Here is a 22,371-nt window from a genome sequence, read left to right as displayed (position 1 = left end):
AGACATACTCAATGTTGTTGAGATCAGGGCTCTGTGGGGGGCCAAACCATCACTTCTAGGACTCTTTGGTCTTTTTTACACTGAACATAGTTCTTAAGGAAATTGGCTGTATGTTTGGGGTCGTTGTCCTGCTGCAGAATAGATTTTGGGCCAATAAATGCAAATACACTCACTTGATAATGGATAATCCATGCTAAGTAAAACCAGTCCTAGCCTGGTTTAATTTTGTATTTATTTAGTATTTATTATATTTTTTTGAGTTGTGCTACTCAAAGGGATAGGGCACATTATTAGTTTTGTTAGATATAATTACATGTATTAAGCTTCGGGGTAACGATTACCTTTTTTATATATATATATATATATATATATATATATATATACAGTATCTCCCAGAAGTGAGTACACCCCTCACATGTTTGTACATATTTTATTGTATCTTTTCTTGTGACAACACTGAAGAAATTTCTAGTGTTAATATGTGGTTATACCCCTTTAGCACCTGATTTTACCAGTGTGCAGAGGGTCCTTCAAAATTTCTAGTGTTAATATGTGGTTACACCCCTTTAGCACCTAATTATACCAGTGTAGAGGGTCCTTCAAAATTTCTAGTGTTTTTTTTTTTTATAATTTAAATATTTATAAATTTTTCCAATTTAAATACATATCATCATTTCATTATATATATAAAAATACAATATAATATCCGACATTCTACTTTATTTTCTCTTTCCAAAATTATTTCTCAATCCCTCCCACCACCTCCCCCCACCCTATCCCCATCTCCCTTCCCTGCCTTTTTTCTGCATCTTCTTATAATAGCAAGTAAAGTAAAGTTCTCTTTATTCTTTCCTATACTTCATGTATAATCTGGCCTTTTCCCAATTCTCCCATTTCCCATAGTAGACCTCCATCTTATCTTTTTGAATATGGCAGAGTTTTTCCATCTTTCTGATCTGCTCCACTCTTTCTATCCAGTCCTCCTCCTTCGGCACCTCCATTTTCCACCAGAACTTGGGTATCAGACCTTTTGCAGCGTTTAGGTAGTACCATATCTCTGATTTTTTATATTTATTCGCTGTTATATCCATATTGTGCAAAATACATACTTCTGGGTCTAGCCCTATGTCTATTTCAGTTATCTTTCCTATCAAATGGGTTATTGTCTTCCAAAATACCTGGATTTTTGGGCATCCCCACCCTATATGGTATACCGTACCTATTTCTCCACATCCCCTCCAAACACAGCGGTGAATTCTCTCCACACATCCTATTTTCTACATTTGCTGTAATGTGCCATCTTATCAAACACTTATAGTTCATTTCTACTTCTCTCATAGAAACGTTTTTGTGAGTTAATCTATATATTCTCCTCTGTTTTTCCTCATCTATCACAACTCCCATATCAGTTTCCCATTTTGCTATATATGTTGGCTTTGTGTTTGTGTCTAATTCAGTGAGTATTTTATAAACTTTAGCAATCCCGTGTTTCCCATCACCTTGTGTCCCCAATACCTTTTCAAACAAGTTCCAATTATTTCTTGTCCTTAAAGGTTTTGAAAGACTTCCAACAAAACACCTCAATTGAAGATACTGCCACTCGTCTAATTTAGTGAAAATCTCTCCCCTTTTTTTTTCTAATTCCTTAAATGAGCCTAGTTTACCCTCCACCAAAATATCTGTTAATTGAACCTCATCTTTTTTAAACCACCTACCTCCTATTTCTTCTCTACCTGGGGGAAAAAACTCTGTGTTACTCAGTGGCATCAATGTTAAATTAAAAGCCCATTTCATACTTTTGTGTAAGTTATCCCAGATCCTTAAAACATTCAAAGTGTATGTATTTACATTGTCGTTTAAACCCCTGTACTGTGTTGGCACCCATATCACTCTACCTAAGTTTGTTCCGCTGAGTTTGTTTTCAATTCTCACCCAACTTTTCTTATAGTTATACACCCAATCTATAGTTCTTGCCAGTATTACTGCTTTATAATATCTTTTGAGGTCTGGGAGCCCTAATCCACCTCTCTCTTTCCTCCTACTCAGCAACTCATATGATACTCTTGGCTTTTTATTCCTCCATATGTATCTTGTTATCAATTTCTTAATTACTTTGAAAAAGGTTTCTAGGAGTTTAATTGGGATCATTTGATATCTATATAAAACCTTTGGTACTATTACCATTTTTACCAGATTTATACACCCTATCCATGTCGGGCCTCCTCCTTCCAATATTTTTAATTCCTCTCTAATCTCGTTTATCAATGAAATATAGTTTAGTTTATATAAATGTTTATATGAAGCTGTGAGTTTTACTCCTAAGTATGTTATATCTCTATCTTTCCATTTAAAGGGAAATTCCTTTTGTATCTTTTCTTTTTAATTTTTTAAAATATTTATATTTAGAATCTCCGTTTTTGTTGGGTTAATCTTTAAATTTGACAATTCCCCATATTCCTTTAACAGCTTTATTAAGTTTGGAAATGTTATCCTGGGATTTCCTACATAGGGTTTCCTAAACCCTATTGTGCATCTGTGGCGCATCCTCAAACGGAAGGTGGAGGAGGGCAAGGTCTCTAACTTCCACCAGCTCCATGATGTCATCATGGAGGAGTGGAAGAGGACTGCAGTGGCAACCTGTGAAGCTCTGGTGAACTCCATGCCCAAGAGGGTTAAGGCAGTGCTGGAAAATAATGGTGGCCACACAAAATATTGACACTTTGGGCCCGATTTGGACATTTTCACTTAGGGGTGGACTCACTTTTGTTGCCAGCGGTTTAGACATTAATGGCTGTGTGTTGAGTTATTTTGAGGGGACAGCAAATTTACACTGTTATACAAGCTGCACACTCACTACTTTAGCAAAGTATCATTTCTTCAGTGTTGTCACATGAAAAGATAGAATAAAATAGTTACAAAAATGTGAGGGGTGTACTCACTTCTGTGAGATACTGTATGTAAAGCGCTGCATAAATTAATGGTGCTATATTATTACCTGTAATAACAATAATAAATAGCAGAAAGTAAAAAATAGTTAAAAAAAAAGTTTCAGTTATTCGTTTATAGGTGATCAAATACCAAAAGAAAGCTGTATTTGTGGGGAACATTTTTTATAAAATTAATTTATGTACAACATTGCATGGCAGTGCAATTGTCAGTTAAAATAACGCAGCGTTGTATTGCAAAAAATGGCCTGGTTGTGAAGAGGGGTAAATCTTCTGAAGGTCAAGTGGTTAAAAGAAAAAAAATTGTTTAGGTACTTTTGAATGGCATTTGTCAGAAATCAAATGTACTGAGAATTTTTGCATACATTATTATTCGAAAATGTACTAGTGTATTGCCAGCTTTAGACTGTAAGCTCCTTGAGAGCAGGGACTGATGTGAACGTATAGAAATAACCGTGAATCAGGGAGTGTGACTCTGGCAGGGTGTAGTTCTAGTTCTGCTATCTCCTAGAACTGAGTAAGTAAATAATGTGTTCCTCCCCTAGGCACAGTACTCATGACTTGAAGCCTTCTGAATAATTGGGGTGGGTGGAGGGAGGAGCGATCTATAGAGCAGGAATCAGAAATGAAACTAGTTTTGTGTGACAGCTGAAACAACAACTGAGGACATCATTTGAAATCTCCAGATCTGGACGTGGTTGTGACTGCTAAAGGCGATCTTTAACTGACTACTGCCTTGTCTTTCCCTTAAGAGACATATTCAAGGTAACATGACAAAAGGGGCTAAGGGTTTGCTGTGTCTTTATGTATGACATAAGAGAAGTGTAGTGCTAGATTGCTGAAGGTGGAAATGTGTGTTATTATGAGAGAATGTTCCAGGCTTGGAAATGTACAGTGGAGATCGAAAGTTTGGGCACCCCAGCTAAAAATTTGTATTAATGTGCATAAAGAAGCCAAGGAAAGATGGAGAAATCTCCAAAAGGCATCAAATTACAGATTAGACATTCTTATAATATGTCAACAAAAGTTAGATTTTATTTCCATCATTTACACTTTCAAAATAACAGAAAACAAAAAAATGGCATCTGCAAAAGTTTGGGCACCCTGCAGAATTTATAGCATTCACTGCTCCCTTTGCAAAGCTGAGACCTGCCAGTGTCATGGATTGTTCTCAATCATCATCTGGGAAGACCAGGTGATGTCAATCTCAAAGGTTTTAAATGCCCAGACTCATCTGACCTTGCCCCAACTATCAGCACCATGGGTTCTTCTAAGCAGTTGTCTAGAAAACTGAAACTGAAAATAGTTGACGCTCACAAAGCTGGAGAAGGCTATAAGAAGATAGCAAAGCGTTTTCAGATGTCAATATCCTCTGTTCAGAATGTAATTAAGAAATGGCAGTCATCAGGAACAGTGGAAGTTAAAGCAAGATCTGGAAGACCAAGAAAAATATCAGACAGAACAGCTCGCAGGATTGTGAGAAAAACAATTCAAAACCCACGTTTGACTGCACGATCCCTCCAGAAAGATCTGGCAGACACTGGAGTTGTGGTACACTATTCCACTATAAAGAGATACTTGTACAAATATGGTCTTCATGGAAGAGTCATCAGAAGAAAACCTCTTCTATGTCCTCACCAGAAAAATCATTGTTTGAACTTTGCAAATGAACATATAGACAAGACTGATGCATTTTGGAAACAAGTTCTGTGGACCGATGAGGTTAAAATTGAACTTTTTGGCCAGAATGAGCAAAGGTACGTTTGGAGAAGAAGGGGCGCAGAATTTAATGAAAAGAACCTCTGTCCAACTGTTAAGCATGGGGTTGGATCAATCATGCTTTGGGGTTGTGTTGCAGCCAGTGGCACAAGGAACATCTCACGAGTAGAAGGAAAAATGGATTCAATAAAATTTCAGCAAATTTTGGATGGTAACGATGCCATCTGTGAAAAAGCTGAAATTAAAGAGAGGATGGCTTCTACAAATGGATAATGATCCTAAACACACCTCAAAATCCACGGGGGATTACATCAAGAGGCGTAAACTGAAGGTTTTGCCATGGCCTTCACAATCTCCTGACCTCAACATAATTGAAAATCTATGGATAGACCTTAAAAGAGCAGTGCGTGACAGACAGCCCAGAAATCTCAAAGAACTGGAAGACTTTTGTAAGGAAGAATGGGCAAAGATACCTCAAACAAGAATTGAAAGACTCTTGGCTGGCTACAAAAAGCATTTACAAGCTGTGATACTTGCCAAAGGGGGCAGTACAAGATATTAACTCTGCAGGGTGCCCAAACTTTTGCAGACGCCATTTTTTTGTCTTCTGTTATTTTGAAAGTGTAAATGATGGAAATAAAATCTAACTTTTGTTGACATATTATAAGAATGTCTAATCTGTAATTTGATGCCTTTTGGAGATTTTTTCCATCTTTCCTTGGCTTCTTTATGCACATTAATACAAATTTTTAGCTGGGGTGCCCAAACTTTCGATCCCCACTGTATGTATGATGGGTAATCTAATTTCACAACATAAGGAGTAGCAGTATGTGTGTACTTCTTGCTTTAGGGCAAGTTCACACTACATGCGTTTCATTGTGCTTTTTTTCTGCATCCAAAACACACAGAAAATAGGTTATATGGTTGTCAATGTCATAGTTCACATTAGTGCTTCCAGTTCCAGTAGAACGTTCCGGTTGCAGAAAAAAAAAAGCAGAACAGGCTGCATTTTTTCTGCACAGAACTGTACTGAAATGTGGTAAAACACACCAGAACACACCAAAAACGCATATTTCCCTATTTAAATTGAATAAAGAGCGGGGAAAAAATTAACTGGAATGCATAAAAACGCACTGGAACACATCAAAAATGCACCAGAACGCGTCAAAAACACACATGTGAAAAATGCAGCCAGAACACATCTGGACTGCATTTCTATAGTGAGAACCAGCCCTTACACCAGGTTCACACCTTATGTGTTTTGCAGGAACGCAGTGCATGCTATTTATCATGATTTCCTATGGATCACATTCACATCTATGCACTTTTTGCAGGCACGTTTTTTGGAAAGGGTCAGGGACTTCTTTTCCCGCAGCAGTTTTCGTTTTCAGTCCAATAGACTTCAATGGAACTGCATATAAAATGCAAGTTCTGCATTTTTTTGTGTGCGTTTTGACATGTTTTTACACGTTTTGCATTTTTAATCTGCCCAGCAACAAGTTGCCCCCCCCCAAAAAAACTATAAAAATGCATAAAAAGCACAGCAAAAACGCATGTGCAAACACGCAAAATGCACTGCACTGCAGAAATGGATCAAACGCAAACTGCATAGGTATGAACCTAGCCTTACGCAGGACATACATGGGTTGAATTCTGAACTAATTCCCTTTAGAAAATTAGAAATTTGGTGTGTTTTGTAATCCGATGATGACACCACTAATTAGAAATTCGACCAACCAAGCTTTTTATTTCACCTCATTTTGCTACAGAACATAATTTTTGTGGCCAAGAAGTTTCTTTTCTTTCCAGGTCATTGCTCATGCTCATTTCTTTTTCAGTTACATTTCCCACACAATTCTTCCATCATTGATTAGAAATTTGCTTGTTTTTAAAAAAATTTCCAACATGTTCAATCACTCAAATTTAATAGTCTCTCAAAAATTGGCCGTTGCTGTGGCCCACTAATGGAGCGAAATTCGAACGAAAAGAAAAAGAAAATTCTTTCAGAATTTGACCCATGTATGGCCAGCTTTAGGCTTGGTTCACATATATGCATTTTGCGTTTGATGCTTTCTCCAGTGCTTTTAGCAGTTTGTTTTGCCTTTTTTTACATGCTTTTTTGACGTGTTTTTTACCATGCTTTGTTGAGCTTTTTTTTTTTTGTTAAAATGGATTTTTTTTTGTTGCTGGACAGAATAAAAATGCAATACACAAAACGTGGCAAAAACGCACTATCATACATTTCAGCAGCTTTTCCATTGAACTCTATTAAAGAATAAATGCTGCTTTTTGCATTTAAAAAACGTCCGTGTCCCTTTCCAAGAACGCAGCAGCTCAAAAAAGCATAGATGTGAATATGTTTAATAGGAAATCATGTTAAATGGACTGAAGTGCGTTTCTGCAAAAAGCAAACAGCACTAAAAACGCATTGGTGTGAACGGAGCCTCAGAAATCAGTGAAATGATCATCACTGGCAAGAGACATCACTGGATGGAGTTGCCGAGTCATCTGTATTAGTCATTCATGTGTTGTAGGACAAGTCTGGGCATAATCTGAAGTTATGTCTCTGGGCCTATTTATACAACCACATGACTGTGTGCTTACTGGAAAGAGATTGTTCACAGCTGCCAGTCCTTAACTACAGAGGATTTACCCTCCTTCCTGACCAGGTAATTTTTTGTGATACGGCGCTGTGTTATTTTAACTGACAATTGCTTGGTCGTGCAATGCTGTACATAAATGAAATTTATGTTCTTTTTTTTAGCACAAATAGAGCTTTCTTTTGTTGGTATTTGATCGCATCTGCATTTTTTATGCTGTAAAAATAAAAAAGACCAACAAGTTTGAAAAAAAAAAAAAAACCTATATTTTAGACTTTTTGCTATAAAACATGTCCAGTAAACAAATTAAAAAAATCTAAATTTCATCATAAATTTTGCCCAAAATGTATTCTGCTACATTTCTTTGCTAAAAAAAAAAATCCCAATATGTGTAAATTAATTGGTTTACGTGAAAGTTATAGCGTTTACAAATGGGGGTGTATATACTGGAATTTTATGTTTTTTTATATTAGTAATGGCGGCGATCAGCGACTTATACCGGGACTGCGGCGGGCATTCTGACACTGGGGGCGAACTGACTAACTTTCACTGACATCCCCAGTGACACCAGTACAGTGATCAGTGCTAATAAAAAGCACTGACACTGTACTAATGACACTGGGCGGGAAGGGGTTAACATCTGGGGCGATCAAAGGGTTAACTGTGTGCTCTGTTTTACTAGGGAGGCATGCTGTTTTGTATTGCTCTGCATAGCAGCATGCTGGTGCTGACAGGGGAGAGATCTGTATTGTTTACATACAGACCTCTCCCTCGTCAGTGTTCCTCGGCAATCGCCAAGTGCCGGTGGGGAATCTCCTCCTGTGATTGACAGCTGTAGCCACCAATGGCAGTGCGGGTAGGGTGCATGTACCCTACCCAGAAATACTAAATCACACACACAGAGTTGTGTTAAAAATATTAGCAGTGTGAAAGTGAATAAAGCTCAAAATCCTTCTGATAGCTTTTATTTCCATACACACAAATGCATTGGGAACACTACACATTCTATTCCAAATCAAAACATGAAGAAAAATATATCAAATTTGTGTTGTTCCTCTAAAAAAAATTGAAGAAAAGTGAATATTAGACTGTTTAAAAAAATAGCAGTGTTTTGTATTCTTCTTTACAAACTCAAACATTCACTATATAAACTGAAAAATGTTTGAAGATTTTGCTTTCCTTTGAATCACTTAATATTTAGTTGTATAAGCACTGTTTCTGAGAACTGCTGTACATCTGTGTTGCATGGAGTCAACCAACTTCTGGCACCTGTGAACAGGTATTCCAGCCCAGGATGATTGGACTACATTCCACAGTTCTTCTCTATTTCTTGGTTTTGCCTCAGAAACTGCATTTTTGATGTCACCCCACAAGTTTTCTATTGGATTAAGATCCGGGGATTGGGCTGGCCACTCCATAACGTCAATCTTGTTGGTCTGGAACCAAGATGTTGCACGTTTACTGGTGTGTTTGGGGTCGTTGTCTTGTTGGAACACCCATTTCAAGGGCATTTCCTCATAAGGCAGCATGACCTCTTCAAGTATTCTGATGTATTCAAACTGATCCATGATCCCTGGTATGCGGTAAATAGGCCCAACACCGTAGTATGAGAAACATCCCCATATCATGATGCTTGTGCAACCATGCTTCACTGTCTTCACAGTGTACTGTGGCTTGAATTCAGTGTTTGGGGGTCGTCTGACAAACTGTCTCCAGCCACTAGACCCAAAAAGAACAATCTTACTTTCATCAGTCCACAAAATGTTGCGCCATTTCTCTTTAGGCCAGTCAATGTGCTCTTTGGCAAATTGTAACCTCTTCAGCACATGTCTTTTTTTCAACAATGGGACTTTGCGGGGGCTTCTTGCAGATAGCTTGGCTTCACATGGCGTCCTCTAATTGTAACAGTACTCACAGGTAACTTTAGACCTTCTTTGATCTTCCTGGAGCCGATTGTTGGCTGAGTCCTTGCCATTTTGGCTATTCTTCTATCCATTCGAATGGCAGTTTTTCGCTTTCTTCCACGTCTTTCAGGTTTTGGTTGCCATTTTAAAGCATTTGCGATCATTTTAGCTGGGCAGCCTATCATTTTCTGCACTTCTTTATATGTTTTCCTCTCTCCAATCAACTTTTTAATCAAGGTACGCTGTTCTTCTGAACAATGTCTGGAACGACCCATTTTCCTCAGAATTTCAGAGAGAAATGCACTGTAACCAGTATGTACAACATTTGCTGCCTTCCTTAAATAAGGGTAATAATTGCCACCTGTTTTTCAAAGAATGAATGACCTCACTAATAGAACTCCACACTGCTATTATTTTGAACATGCCCCTTTCAATTAGTGATTCAATTACACAGAATCAGCAGCATGCATGTCATGACTGTTGGGTCTGTTGGATTTCTATTACTCTACTACACCTGCTAGTAAATTATTTACTATGTAGAAATATCATTTCTACCAAAAACAGTGATTGATCAGGTTAGTGATGTCTGACTGCTATTATTTTGAACACAACTGTGTGTGTGTGTGTGTATATATATATATATATATATATATATACACACACACATACACGTGATTTGCGCACCCCTTCTGCTCTGTCGGGCGGTCGGGAAGTGATTAATCAGTACAGTAGTTGTTCGAAACTACATTAAAAATACAATACAATACAATACATGACATTACTTTTGAAGTTCTTTTTTTACCGTACAAGAGTTTTAGTAAGTTTAGTACCCTCTTCAATTTTGATATGGAGACTAGCATGCAAAAAAAAAAAAAAAAATGGATGATCATTCATCCAATATTTTTATCATGTGTTTAGGCTGCTTTCACACTGATCTGTTTTTCTTCTGCTTTTGCATTACAAGAGGCTGCAGAAAAACGTGTGACCATTATTATATAGTGCCAACAGTTTGCGCAGCTCTTTACAATATAAAGGGAGACAGTACAGCTACGATACAATCAAAACAAAGGGATTAAGAGGGCCTTAGGGCCTTATTCATAAGAGCTTACAATCTAATGACCATGTTTTCCTATGGAACTCTTTACACTGATCCATTGTGTTTTTTAAAGTCCTGCTTGCTGCAGGTTTGGTGTGGTAAAGAATGCACTCCTCATTGAAAACACATCAAAAATGCACCCACGTTGCATTTTTGATGCATTTTTTGAGTCACATGTCCTGTGTAAAATGCACAAATATGTTCAAAATGTGGCAAAAACGCATATGTGTTTTACAGGTCTTTGCTATGGATCAATGTGAAAGTAGCCTTAGGCTAGGTTCCGACTAAAACAATGAGTTTCATCAGTTTTGAAGTGCAATTCAGTAAGCAGCTGCGGTGCGATTCACCTGAAACATTAATGTGTTTTTCATGCAATTTTGATGTACCTGTTCCCTAATTCTACAAACTTTTAATAGAGTCAATACTACACTATGAGGGCTCCCTCTTCCCCTCTGATTTTTATTTGAGGCAGCAGTTTTATGCATTTCCCTGCTCTTACACGGAAAGCTGGAATAAGGGAACGGAGAGCCGCAGGAAGTGAGATAGGAGAAGGAGAAATTCCTTACCAAATTAAAGAGCTGTCTGACTCTTTTGCTTAAAGCGAAGTTCCACCCAAAAGGGGAAGTTCCGCTTTAAAGTTTGGTCCCCCCGCTCCCTATTAAGGATTGGCACCTTTAGGGAACGGGGGGGATGGGTACCCAAATTTGACGGGTACCCGCACCCACTTCCGCTGCGATCGCCTAGGCGATCAGAAACGGAAGTTGTCCTTCTACCCTCCCTCCCCAAAGTCTTGTGGGACATGTGACAGGTACCAGAAGACGACGGGCCCATTCAGGAAGCGCAGCGCTGCTTGCGCATGCGCATTGGGCACCCGGCTAAGAAGCTGCAAGCTGTCACAGCCAGGTGCCCACACTGAAGATGCCGGCGCCTGGTATACAGGACAGCCGGTGAAACGGGCTGCGGCGGGGGCAACGTGGAATCGAGGTACAGGTGAGTGGCTGTTTTTTTAAAAGTCAGCAGCTACAGTTTTTGTAGCTGCTGACTTTTATTTTTTAGAGTGGAACTTACTTTAAGAGCAAGGAGTCCACCTTTTCTGGTGAGTGTGGTCACTGATTGATGAGCACAAAGTCACTTTGTTTGATTTACTTGAGCATGGAGGAATTTAATGAAGAGGACATTATAAATTATGGATTGGAAGCACTTTATTACACTATTGGACATTTATGGACACTAATTTTTGTTGTTAAATTTTTTATTAAGCTGTTGATACACTGTTGAGCGCTGTGTAGAGAATTTCTTGATATATCAGTGGGTCACACTTGAGCAGCAGCACCACTAATATATTTAGAATTTTTTGTGTTTTTTAAATTTCTGTGAGTTGATTGTAGCCGTATTAGTGCATTTGCGACAGAAACAATTGAGAACTGTCCGTGATACTTTTTTTATTTGCACTAACATACAATTTTGAGGACATGCTTTCGGGGAATGTCCCCTTCTTCAAGGTCTAAGGGGACATTCTCCTAAAGCTTGTCCTCGAAATTGTATGTTAGTGCAAATAAAAAAAGTATCAAGGACAGTACTCAATTAAATTTCTGTGAGAAACCATAGCGTGCGTTTTATGTTTTGAACTCCTATAGCATGTTTGGGCATGCATGATCTCTGACCACCACCTGCAGCATGTCTGCAGTCCTTGACCATCTCTTGCAGTTTGCCCATAGTTTTTTTACCATCTCCTATAGCATGTCTATAGTCTCTGACCATCTCCTGTCATATATCCGTAGTCTCTGACTGTCTCCTGTAGCATATCAGTAGTCCTTGACCATATCTTGCAGCATGCTTGTAGTTCTGACCATCTCTTATACCATGTCTGTAGTCTCTGACAGTTTTTGTAACATTAGATTTACTAGATATTATGTGTGGTCCTTTGTCAGGGGTCACAATTGAGGCCCACTATATCAAGAAAGATGACCAGCACTGGTTTAGATAAACACCAACCACACCAAATTCATTCTAAATGTCTCTGTAGCACATTTGTAAGGAGAGTGATGTGTACAGGTACAATTTACAGATTACACTTCACATACGGTAATAGCAAATTAAATCCATGTGCAGGAGCACGGCAAACTCAGCCCAAGCATTGAATGTTGTATGTATTCTGGGACTATAGTATGATGCTTTTATCCATTCTTCAGACTGCACACTTACAGTCAGGTCCATAAATATTGGGACATCGACACAATTCTAACATTTTTGGCTCTATACACCACCACATTGGATTTGAAATTAAACGAACAAGATGCGCTTTAACTGCAGACTGTCAGCTTTAATTTGAGGGTATTTACATCCAAATCAGGTGAACGGTGTAGGAATTACAACAGTTTGCATATGTGCCTCCCACTTGTTAAGGGACCAAAAGTAATGGGACAGAATATTAATCATAAATCAAACTTTCACTTTTTAATACTTGGTTGCAAATCCTTTGCAGTCAATTACAGCCTGAAGTCTGGAGCACATAGACATCACCAGACGCTGGGTTTCATCCTTGGTGATGCTCTGCCAGGCCTCTCCTGCAACTGTCTTCAGTTCCTGCTTGTTCTTGGGGTATTTTCCCTTCAGTTTTGTCTTCAGCAAGTAAAATGCATACTCAATCGGATTCAGGTCAGGTGATTGACTTGGCCATTGCATAACATTCCACTTCTTTCCCTTAAAAAAACTCTTTGGTTGCTTTTGCAGTATGCTTTGGGTCATTGTCCATCTGCATTGTGAAGCAGCGTCCAATGAATTCTGAAGCATTTGGCTGAATATGAGCAGATAATATTGCCCGAAACACTTCAGAATTCATCCTGCTGCTTTTGTCAGCAGTCACATCATCAATAAATACAAGAGAACCAGTTCCATTGGCAGCCATACATGCCCACGCCATGACACTACCACCACCATGCTTCACTGATGAGGTGGTATGCTTAGGATCATGAGCAGTTCCTTTCTTTCTCCATACTCTTCTCTTCCCATCACTCTGGTATAAGTTGATCTTGGTCTCATCTGTCCATAGGATGTTGTTCCAAAACTGTGAGGGCTCTTTTAGATGTCGTTTGGCAAACTCTAATCTGGCCTTCCTGTTTTTGAGGCTCACCAATGGTTTACATCTTGTGGTGAACCCTCTGTATTCACTCTGGTGAAATCTTCTCTTGATTGTTGACTTTGACACACATACACCTACCTCCTGGACAGTGTTTTTGATCTGGCCAACTGTTGTGAAGGGTGTTTTCTTCACCAGGGAAAGAATTGTTCGGTCATCCACCACAGTTGTTTTCCGTGGTCTTCCGGGTCTTTTGGTGTTGCTGAGCTTACTGGTGCGTTCTTTCTTTTTAAGAATGTTCCAAACAGTTGTTTTGACCACGCCTAAATGTTTTTGCTATCTCTCTGATGGGTTTGTTTTGTTTTTTCAACCTAATGATGGCTTGATTCACTGATAGGGACAGCTCTTTGGATCATCTTGAGAGTTGACAGCAACAGATTACAAATGCAAATAGCACACTTGAAATGAACTCTGGACCTTTTATTTGCTCATTGTAATTGGGATAATGAGGGAATAACACACACTTGGCCATGGAACAGCTGAGAAGCCAATTGTCCCATTACTTTTGGTCCGTTAACAAGTGGGAGGCACATATGCAAACTGTTGTAATTCCTACACCGTTCACTTGATTTGGATGTAAATACCTTCAAATTAAAGCTGACAGTCTGCAGTTAAAGCACATCTTGTTTGTTTCATTTCAAATCCATTGTGGTGGTGTATAGAGCCAAAAATGTTAGAATTGTGTCGATGTCCCAATATTTATGGACCTGACTGTAAATGCAGTATTTGGCCAAACACAAAATGTTACATTTACTTGTTTGATGGCTGTTTCATTATCATGTCATTCATGTTCTGTAGAGCTGTCCTTCTGACCAATACCTATTTTGCCAGAATCTCCATATTTAAAAGTGCTTGGACTCTGAGCCTATGACAATGCAGCCATATTTCATTGCAATCCTTCCTATACAGGATCGTGTAAGTCTGAATAGTCTGCAATCATTATTTATATTTTTAGATATAAGAAAAAGCTCCATGGAAAAGATGACTTTTAAAACTTAAATCATTCCACTGCCTGTGCCATTGAACTTTGCTGGAACTAAGAAATAGTGTTGCCTAAAGAATTTTCAGCATCTGCCTCTTCCAGGTGTGTGCCTGTTCAACCACTACACTCTGAGGTTCCCCCCAGTACCTACAATCCTACAGAGCACACAGCAAGTGCGGGGGACAAGGCTTTCAATACCCTAGTAAAGGGTCAGATACAGAATTTTCTTCATGCAGTGGTATCTCTATTACAGCAAGTTTAAGCAGCACATGCAGTTTATTGTACAGTCAGCAAATTAAATGTATTTTTATCTCACTACAGGTATTCCAGTCTTTAAATATTAAGAATGGGACCACCTACAACAAAGCAACAATTAAAAAACACCGCAGCCGCAAATAGCGTTGCAACCACAGAATACAAGGCACCTGCCAACCTGCCTGCCAGTGGAAGCCCTTCTCATGAAACAGCACATAGTAGGTCCACACCATTCAGGAGATATGAAGAACCACGGAGTGCCAGTGAACCACCTGAAGTGCCCGTGAGAAGAAATATTCATACTACAACACAGACCACCAGATCCACCTCTGCTGGTGCAAGACCGAAGACTTATGGAAGTCATCATACAGCAAGTCAGCATACAGCAACCTCAAAAGCACCTGGAAATTCCAAGCAGTTGCTTGAGGAAGTTTCATCCGAGACAAAAAGGATGTCGGAAACTAGTTCTCAAGGCCATTTGTCTCCAAAAGATACAGACAGAATAGAATGTCTAACCCGAGGGCAGAGAAATAATCCTGATTGGCACTACTGGCGTCAAAATCGTATTACAGCATCCTTGGCACATCAGATATCTAAGAGCAAATTTGCTAATAGAACAACTAGTGAGATTCCACAATCCTATCTAAAGTCTGTGCTAGGCACAGGACCCAAAGTGCAAACAGCAGCTATGAGCTGGGGTATTAGAAATGAGAAATTTGCTGTGCGGAATTATGAGAAACAGGCATTACAGAATAAGGGTAGGGAAGTGAAGGTAGAGGATTGCGGCCTGTTCATTCATCCAACCAAAAACTGGCTGGCAGCAAGTCCTGATGGGATAGTAAAAGATCAGCTTACAGGAGAAACACTGTGCATTTTAGAGGTGAAGTGTCCATACAAGCACAAGGATCACACAATAAGGGAGGCCTGTGCTGACCGCAACTTTTGCCTGGCTTTGAATGGGGATTCCTATGTCCTTAAGCCAAATCATGCATATTATACTCAGGTACAATGCCAGCTGGCTTCAACAGGAATGAGAAATGCAGATTTTGTTGTACATACAAATAAGGAGACTGCAGTTGTCCCACTGAAATTTAACCCCGAGTTTTGGAAAGAAACAGAACCAAAGCTGGAAAGATTTTATAAAGAGGCAGTAGTGCCACAGATAAAGAAGCAATATTCAATTGACAAAGAAGAGCAGAAATATAATATCCATGCACCAGAGGAATGAAAGTGAGAGTACCCTATAGGTGAGACAGAAGTAAAGATGACTGCTGCTAAGAAAAAGTGGAAAATCATTTCAAAAATGAACTGTTGAAAACATTACATGTAAACAGTTCATGTACTACCCTTGCAAAGAAGAACTAGATTTAAAAACTGCCTTCTGAAAATGCTATTTGCCTTGCTGTCCTGCTGATAATAATTTGCATCACTAATATATTGGCTTTAATCTTTTGAGTCACTAACCCAAAACAAGTATAGTCAGAATGAAAGCTGAACGCCTAGCTTGCATAACTGCTGCAGATCAGTCACTGAGGCCACTGGATTACAGTGGCCGCCAGGTAACTGGTATTTTTAAAAGCAGAAGTGAGCAGTAGCAAGCTGCATATTCATATAGGTTTCCTTTATAGGGAACCTGTGGCCAGGATTAAAAAACAAAAAATGTTATATTCTGCTTATTCTATAATGCAGACACCTTCAGGATTCTTCTAGATATTATCAAGACCCCCAAATACCTATGTAGCAAGCTTCCTGGGCACCAGCTTTCCCTGCATTCTCCGGGACCTTACTATTGGTTGGTGAAGCTGCTAATCCCAGTGATGGGCCCTGAAGCCCTGGGTATACACTTGTAGATGTTCAAACAAAAATTTGTGCGAAAATTCTCAGTTCATTCAATGGTTTGACGAACGTCATTCAAAAGGTTGTTTGCTTTTAACATTCAATTTTGGAATGAAATAGAAATTCATTCATTGAAGAAAAACATTTCATCCTGTTCCTTTGAATTTTTTTGTCACTGTGGTAAAAGAACAATTTTCAACCCACAAATGAATAAAAAAAATCAAAAATCAAATGAGCATTCTTAAAACTAAAAATTTCATTTGAAAATCTACTAATGTATACCCAGCCTAAAAGGCACAAGAGTTGAGAGCTGGCCACCATGAGCAGGCTGGCAATTTATATCAATGCAGCCTGGTATTTGGGAGTCTCAGGGTGCTCTTATGGAGATACAGAGCAAGATTTAGAAGTTTTCTGTAAAGGCTATACGTTACCCTTTAATCTGCAGTTCAGGATTTGACACCCTGACCTATTTAGTGTCTGCACTTACTACTGAATAATGCACAGCATAGCTCACATAAAACAGAATAGCAGTTTTTTCTTTTCCAGGCAGAACTTTAACATTGATAATGTAACTAATAAATTGTGAATCATTATGTCTCTTAATAAACGAGCTTTAAAATCAGCTTACATTGTGGGACCTTTTTTTGCTAAAACTTAATAAAATGTACACAATGCTTAACCACTTAAGGACCGCCCTATAGCAGATATACTGCTACAGGGTGGCACCTGTGCACAGAAATCACATATATATATATATATATATATACATATACACACACGTGATTTTGCATTCCTGGGTAGTGGGTGCACACGAGACGCGCGTGCCCTACCCGTGCCGCCACAGATGTCAATCACCGGGACCCAGCCAGTAATTACCAGGCGGTGCCCGATGATTACCGGACCATCTCTGATGGGGAGGAAGATTGTTTTGTTTACAAACAATGTTCCTCACTGTCAGATCGAGCACACTGCTCGGGATGACTGTGCACAGTGTGCATACACTGAAGAACACACCCCCGCCCCCTAGTAAAACACTACCTGCTCACAGTTAACCCTTTGATCGCCCCTCACATTAACCCCTTCCTGCCCAGTGCCATTAGTACAGTGTCAGTGCTTTATTTTTAGCACTGATCACTGTATTGGTGTCAGTCGGGTGTCAGTGACACCAAGTTAGTTCCCCCCCAGTGTCAGAATGTCCGCTGCAGTCCCACAGTCCCGCTAAAAGTCGCTGATCGCCACCATTACTAGTAGAAAAAAAAAATCCCATTATCTACATTGCCATTTGTAAACGCTATAACTTTCACGTAAACAAATTAATTTACACGTACTGGGATTTTTTTTTTTTTTTTTTTTTTTTTTAGCAAAGACATGTCACAGAATACATTTTGGCCTAAATTTATGACGAATTTTGATTTTTTAAATTTTGTTTTACTGGACATGTTTAATAGTACAAAGTCCAAAATATAGTTTTTTTCTCAAAATTGTCGGTATTTTTTTGCTTATAGCGCAAAAAATAAAAAATGCACAGACGATCAAATACTGCCAAAAGAAAGCTCAATTCATGGGAAAAAAGGAGGAAAAATGTAATTTGGGTGCAGCGTTGCATGACCATCCATGTCAGTTAAAGAAACGCAGAGTCGTAACACCAAAAATGGCTTGGTCATGAAGAGGGGTAAATCCTCAGGAGGGCAAGTGGTTAAACAAGCAAAATTCACAATTTATTTTGTATAATCTCGGTTGTTATAAAACAAAATAAAAAGTACAAAAACAGTATAGATGGTCGAAGACAAAGAACACAGTTAACAAGTTTAGAAATTCCATGTCAATAAGCCTGAGCACCACTCCATCAACTGCCCGATACTATGAGCCGCAGGGATGGGTGCCATTAGAACCTAAAAACCCAGCGGTTGTGCAGGAGCTATGCCTCTGCACACAACTGCTGGTTTCCGAACAGGCAACAGAATTGTAACTAGATACAGGCCATAAAATTAGGGTTGTTGGTTCGAATCCCAGCCACGGCACCTCCTGCCTGGAGTTTGCATGTTCTCCCTGTGCCTGCGTGGGTTTCCTTCGGGTACTCCGGTTTCCTCCCACACTCCAAAGACATGCTGGTAGGTTAATTGGATCCTATCTAAATTGGCTCTTGTATATGAATGTGAGTTAGGGACCTTAGATTGTACACCCCTTGAGGGTTAGGGACTGATGTGAATGTACAATATATATGTAAAAGCGCTGCGTAAATTGACGGCACTATATGAGTACCTGAAATAAATAAGTCTGACATAGTACTGTCCCTTGTCCTGGCATGGAGTAAAATACAAAACACAAATATATAAGGGAGAGAAGAAAATATGGCTGACGCCAGTAGAGAAAAACCTATAATAAGGAGAGATAAACAATGATCACTGGGTAGGAACATGCTAAAAATGTGATGAGCATATATGGTACATATAAAAGGAACCAAGGACCACGGGTCTATGCGTATACAACCAGTATAAACTAAAATACCGGATTGGTCAAGCGTCTCTAAACAGTTGTGATGTCATCTAAAGGCAACCCATAGGGGATTCCCTGTGAGTAATAGCAATCAGAAGTCAGTGTCTATTGGACTATCCAATTCTACAGAGTAGTACATCCAGCCAGACCATATGTCATGAATGATATGGACCCAGCGCTCGGCCTCCAATATCTTATCCACTTTCCCCCTCCAATCTTTTAAAGTGGGACAAAAAGGCTGCTTCCAAAATTTCGGTATAAGTCTCTTGGCCGCATTCGGGAGACGCGGGGTAACACTATGTTTATATGATTTAAGAGAGGAGGGAGTAGCGTGGAAGAGACAGTGGAGGGGGGTGAGCTGTATGGGCTTAAGAGTGGTCCTTTGTATCCAGGACAGGATATTCTTCCAAAACTTTTGAATTTTGGGGCAATGCCACCAAATATGCATAAAAGTGCCTTATTGCGCACAGCCTCTCCAGCAATTACCATCAGCTCCCAGAAAGATCTTAGCTAGACGAGAAGGCATCCTGTACCAACGGGATAAAGGTTTGTAACATACTTCCTGGGTCTTAGAGCTGAGGGCACATGAGATAGTTTAACAATTTTCTGTAGTTGGTGCGGTGTGAAGGCTAGTCCTAATTCCGCTTCCCATTCCCACATGAAATAAGGAGTGGTCTGAGACTGGAGAGCCAACAGGCCCCTATACATCTATGAAACTAAGTGTTTTAGGTTCCCAGGATTTTTGCAAAGAGACTCAAAGGATGTTAGTGTATCATGTGGGTGTGCTTTAGGAGCCAGCTTCCAAAAGAAGTCAGTTAGTTGCCTGTGATGCCAGAAGTCCATGGGGAATGCTCCATAAGAGCTCCGCAGCTGGTTGAGGGACAGGAGGTTCCCCCTAGGGGCCAATTTCAGGCAGGTGGTGTCTCCATCTCTACCCAAAGTCTTAAAAAAGGAAATATCCTTCCTGGGAAAACACCCACGGGAAACCTCTTAACGGTGTTAGAGGTGAGAGTGGAGGAGAAAGCTCCCCCCTTCTATTCACTAGGTCTCAAACTCTCAGGGTGTTAAATATAAGTGGAGTCTTCCAACTGGAGAGACCCCTGGATTCAGAGGGGATCCAGGGTGCTCCAGCCAGATATTTCTGCAGGAAGACCCATATCTTCTCCCTGGAGTGATGGCACCAATTAAGAACGCAAACCAATACCACGGTCTTGTAACCAAGAGATATCGGGCACACCCAGTCCCCCATCTTCCTTAGTTCTGCGGAGAATAGTGTGTGCCAGTCTGGGACGTTTCCTTTGCCAAACATAAACATCTGACGTACGCATCAGAAAAATAGAGAGGGTAGATTTATGTCATTTTTGGCAATATCATCATTTTAAGAGTAATAACGCATTCCCAAACAAGTGACTGTAGTTGCCTGCCAAGGATGTAAGTCTCTCTCAATCACCTGTAAAACTGCCCCATAATTCGCTGAGTATAACAGTTTGGGGTCAAAAGATATATGTGTGCCCAAATAGGACAAGATATGTGATTTCCAGGTGAACGGAAAGTTGTGACATTAAACCCACCAGAATTGTGACTAGGAAAATTTCGGCTTTTCCAAAATTTATACTAAAATTGGATATTTGACCGTACCGCTGGAAACAATACGATTGGTAAGATGGTGAGTGGCCGAGATACGTAGAATAGAATGTCATCAGCGTATGCAGATAATTTGTGCACTTTTGGTCCAAGAAGCACTCCCTGGATGTCGTAATTTTGCCAAAATTTCCATAGCAGAGGTTCGAACACAAAAGCAAACAGAAGTGGGGATAGTGGGCACCCTTGCCTAGTCCCATTGCAGATACTCAGTGGGTCAGAGAGTGTCCCATTTACTTGAACTCTAGCTTCAGGGTCGTTATAAAGTGCAGAAATCCAACCCATCATCTTCTGCCCTAAGCCTAATTTGAGCAGGGTCTCCTCCATGAACAACTAATCAACCCTATCAAAAGCTCTCAGCATCTGTTAACAGAAGTAAAAAGGGGGATTGAGCCAGACCATAGAGTGTCCAGTGAACGATATTCAGGGTTTGTATGGTATTGTCTCGAGTGTCTGTCTTTAATAAACCCAGTTTGATCAGGTTGGATGGTAGTAGGAAGGAGGTCCTGAAGTCTGGAAGCTTAGAAAGGATTTTAGTCTCCAAGTTCACCAAAGAAATAGGGCAATAATTCTGACAATGTCTGGTCCTTCCCAGGTTTAGGTATGACAACAATATGGGCCAGAAATGCTTATTTAGATAAAGGGCTAATAAGGGTGAGGGCATTCAAATAATCACATATGGGTTCTACCAAGAGGTGCACAAACTTCTTATAATAAGCCGCAGTGAAGCCATCCAGTCCAGGGCTCTTCCCTTTGGGAAGGGCCAAAATGACCAAAGCAATCTCCAAAGGGGTAAAGGGTCTTTCCAGCTCTGCCACTATCTCCTCAGGGAGACTAGGGAACTCCACTTCCTGTAGGTATTGCTGTATTAGGGTCCGTCTTCTCTCAGCCAGACCTGGGTCAGGTGGTGGTTTAAGATTGTATAGGGAGCTATAGTAAGAATAGAAGGCTGCCGCAATTCTCCCAGAACCTACCACTTGTTCGTTCTGAACATTCAATTTGTGAACATGCTTGCTGTTTATGTAAAAAGCGTGCTAAAAGGCGACCACATTTGTTCCCACTCTCATAAAATTTATGAGCATAGTAGCGCAGCTTGTTCTGAGCTTTCCTCTTGAGGCATTCTGACAATTTAGACCTCAAATCCATCAATAGAGTCAGGTTATGTGGTTAGAGTCGGCTCTTATGCATCTGTTCAAGTGAATGGATTTTGTCCACTAGATCGTCAATTTCTTTAGGTTGGACCTTCTTAACTTGAGAGCCGTGAGCGATCAGTACCCCTTCATTCATGGCCTTATGACCCTCCCATAGTGCCTGCCCGAACACCTCACCAGTGGAATTCAGCTTAAAGTACATAGGGATGGATGATTCAAGATCAGTGACATCATCCAGTAGTGTCTTGTTTTAATGCCAAGTAAATGCTGGTCTAGTGGAGGTAAACAAATGCAGCGCCAAGGAGACCAAAGCATGATCAGAAATAGTTATAGGGCCAATGTTCGCACCTTTGAGTCTGCTAAGATAGTACTGATCAATGTATATGAGGTCCATTCTCGAGTATGAATGGACCTGGGAGTAATAACTATAGTGTCTTGCAGTGGGATTGACCACCCGCAAGCCATCCAACAGGTGGAGGTCTTGTATAAGTTTGCGAAAATGTTTCAGGGCTTTAAAAGCAAATGATGAACATCTACACAATTCTAACATTTTTGGCTCTATACACCACCACAATGGATTTGAAATGAAACAAACAAGATGTGCTTT

The 22,371-nt window shown here is 39.9% G+C and overlaps 1 protein-coding gene across 2 annotated transcripts; it reads left to right on the top strand.

Moving 5' to 3' along the window:
- Nucleotides 1–3,557: 3,557 nt before the first annotated feature.
- LOC149456092 (uncharacterized) lies at nucleotides 3,558–17,098 on the top strand. 2 transcript variants are annotated; one of them, XM_089685473.1, is made up of 2 exons: nucleotides 3,558–3,710; nucleotides 14,707–17,098. In XM_089685473.1, exon 2 carries the CDS (start codon nucleotides 14,732–14,734, stop codon nucleotides 15,866–15,868), a length of 1,137 nt encoding a protein of 378 aa, XP_089541599.1. In that variant the 5' UTR covers nucleotides 3,558–3,710; nucleotides 14,707–14,731; the 3' UTR covers nucleotides 15,869–17,098. The 2 variants fall into 2 exon arrangements, with proteins under 2 accessions (XP_089541599.1, XP_089541600.1); XM_089685474.1 differs by lacking the exon at nucleotides 3,558–3,710 and adding an exon at nucleotides 7,222–7,333.
- The last annotated feature ends 5,273 nt before the right edge of the window (nucleotides 17,099–22,371 follow it).

The sequence above is a fragment of the Staurois parvus genome, unplaced genomic scaffold (genome assembly GCF_062004578.1).
Source record: "Staurois parvus isolate SC_StPar_1 unplaced genomic scaffold, SC_StPar_1.0 ptg000376l, whole genome shotgun sequence".
Classification (NCBI taxonomy): domain Eukaryota; kingdom Metazoa; phylum Chordata; class Amphibia; order Anura; family Ranidae; genus Staurois; species Staurois parvus.
Note: the sequence above shows the minus strand (reverse complement) of the source record. Positions and strands in the feature narration are given on the sequence as shown.

Coding starts and splice junctions, on each gene's coding strand:
- LOC149456092 (XM_089685473.1), top strand. CDS start 14,732: ATGGGACCACCTACAACAAAGCAACAATTAAAAAACACCGCAGCCGCA.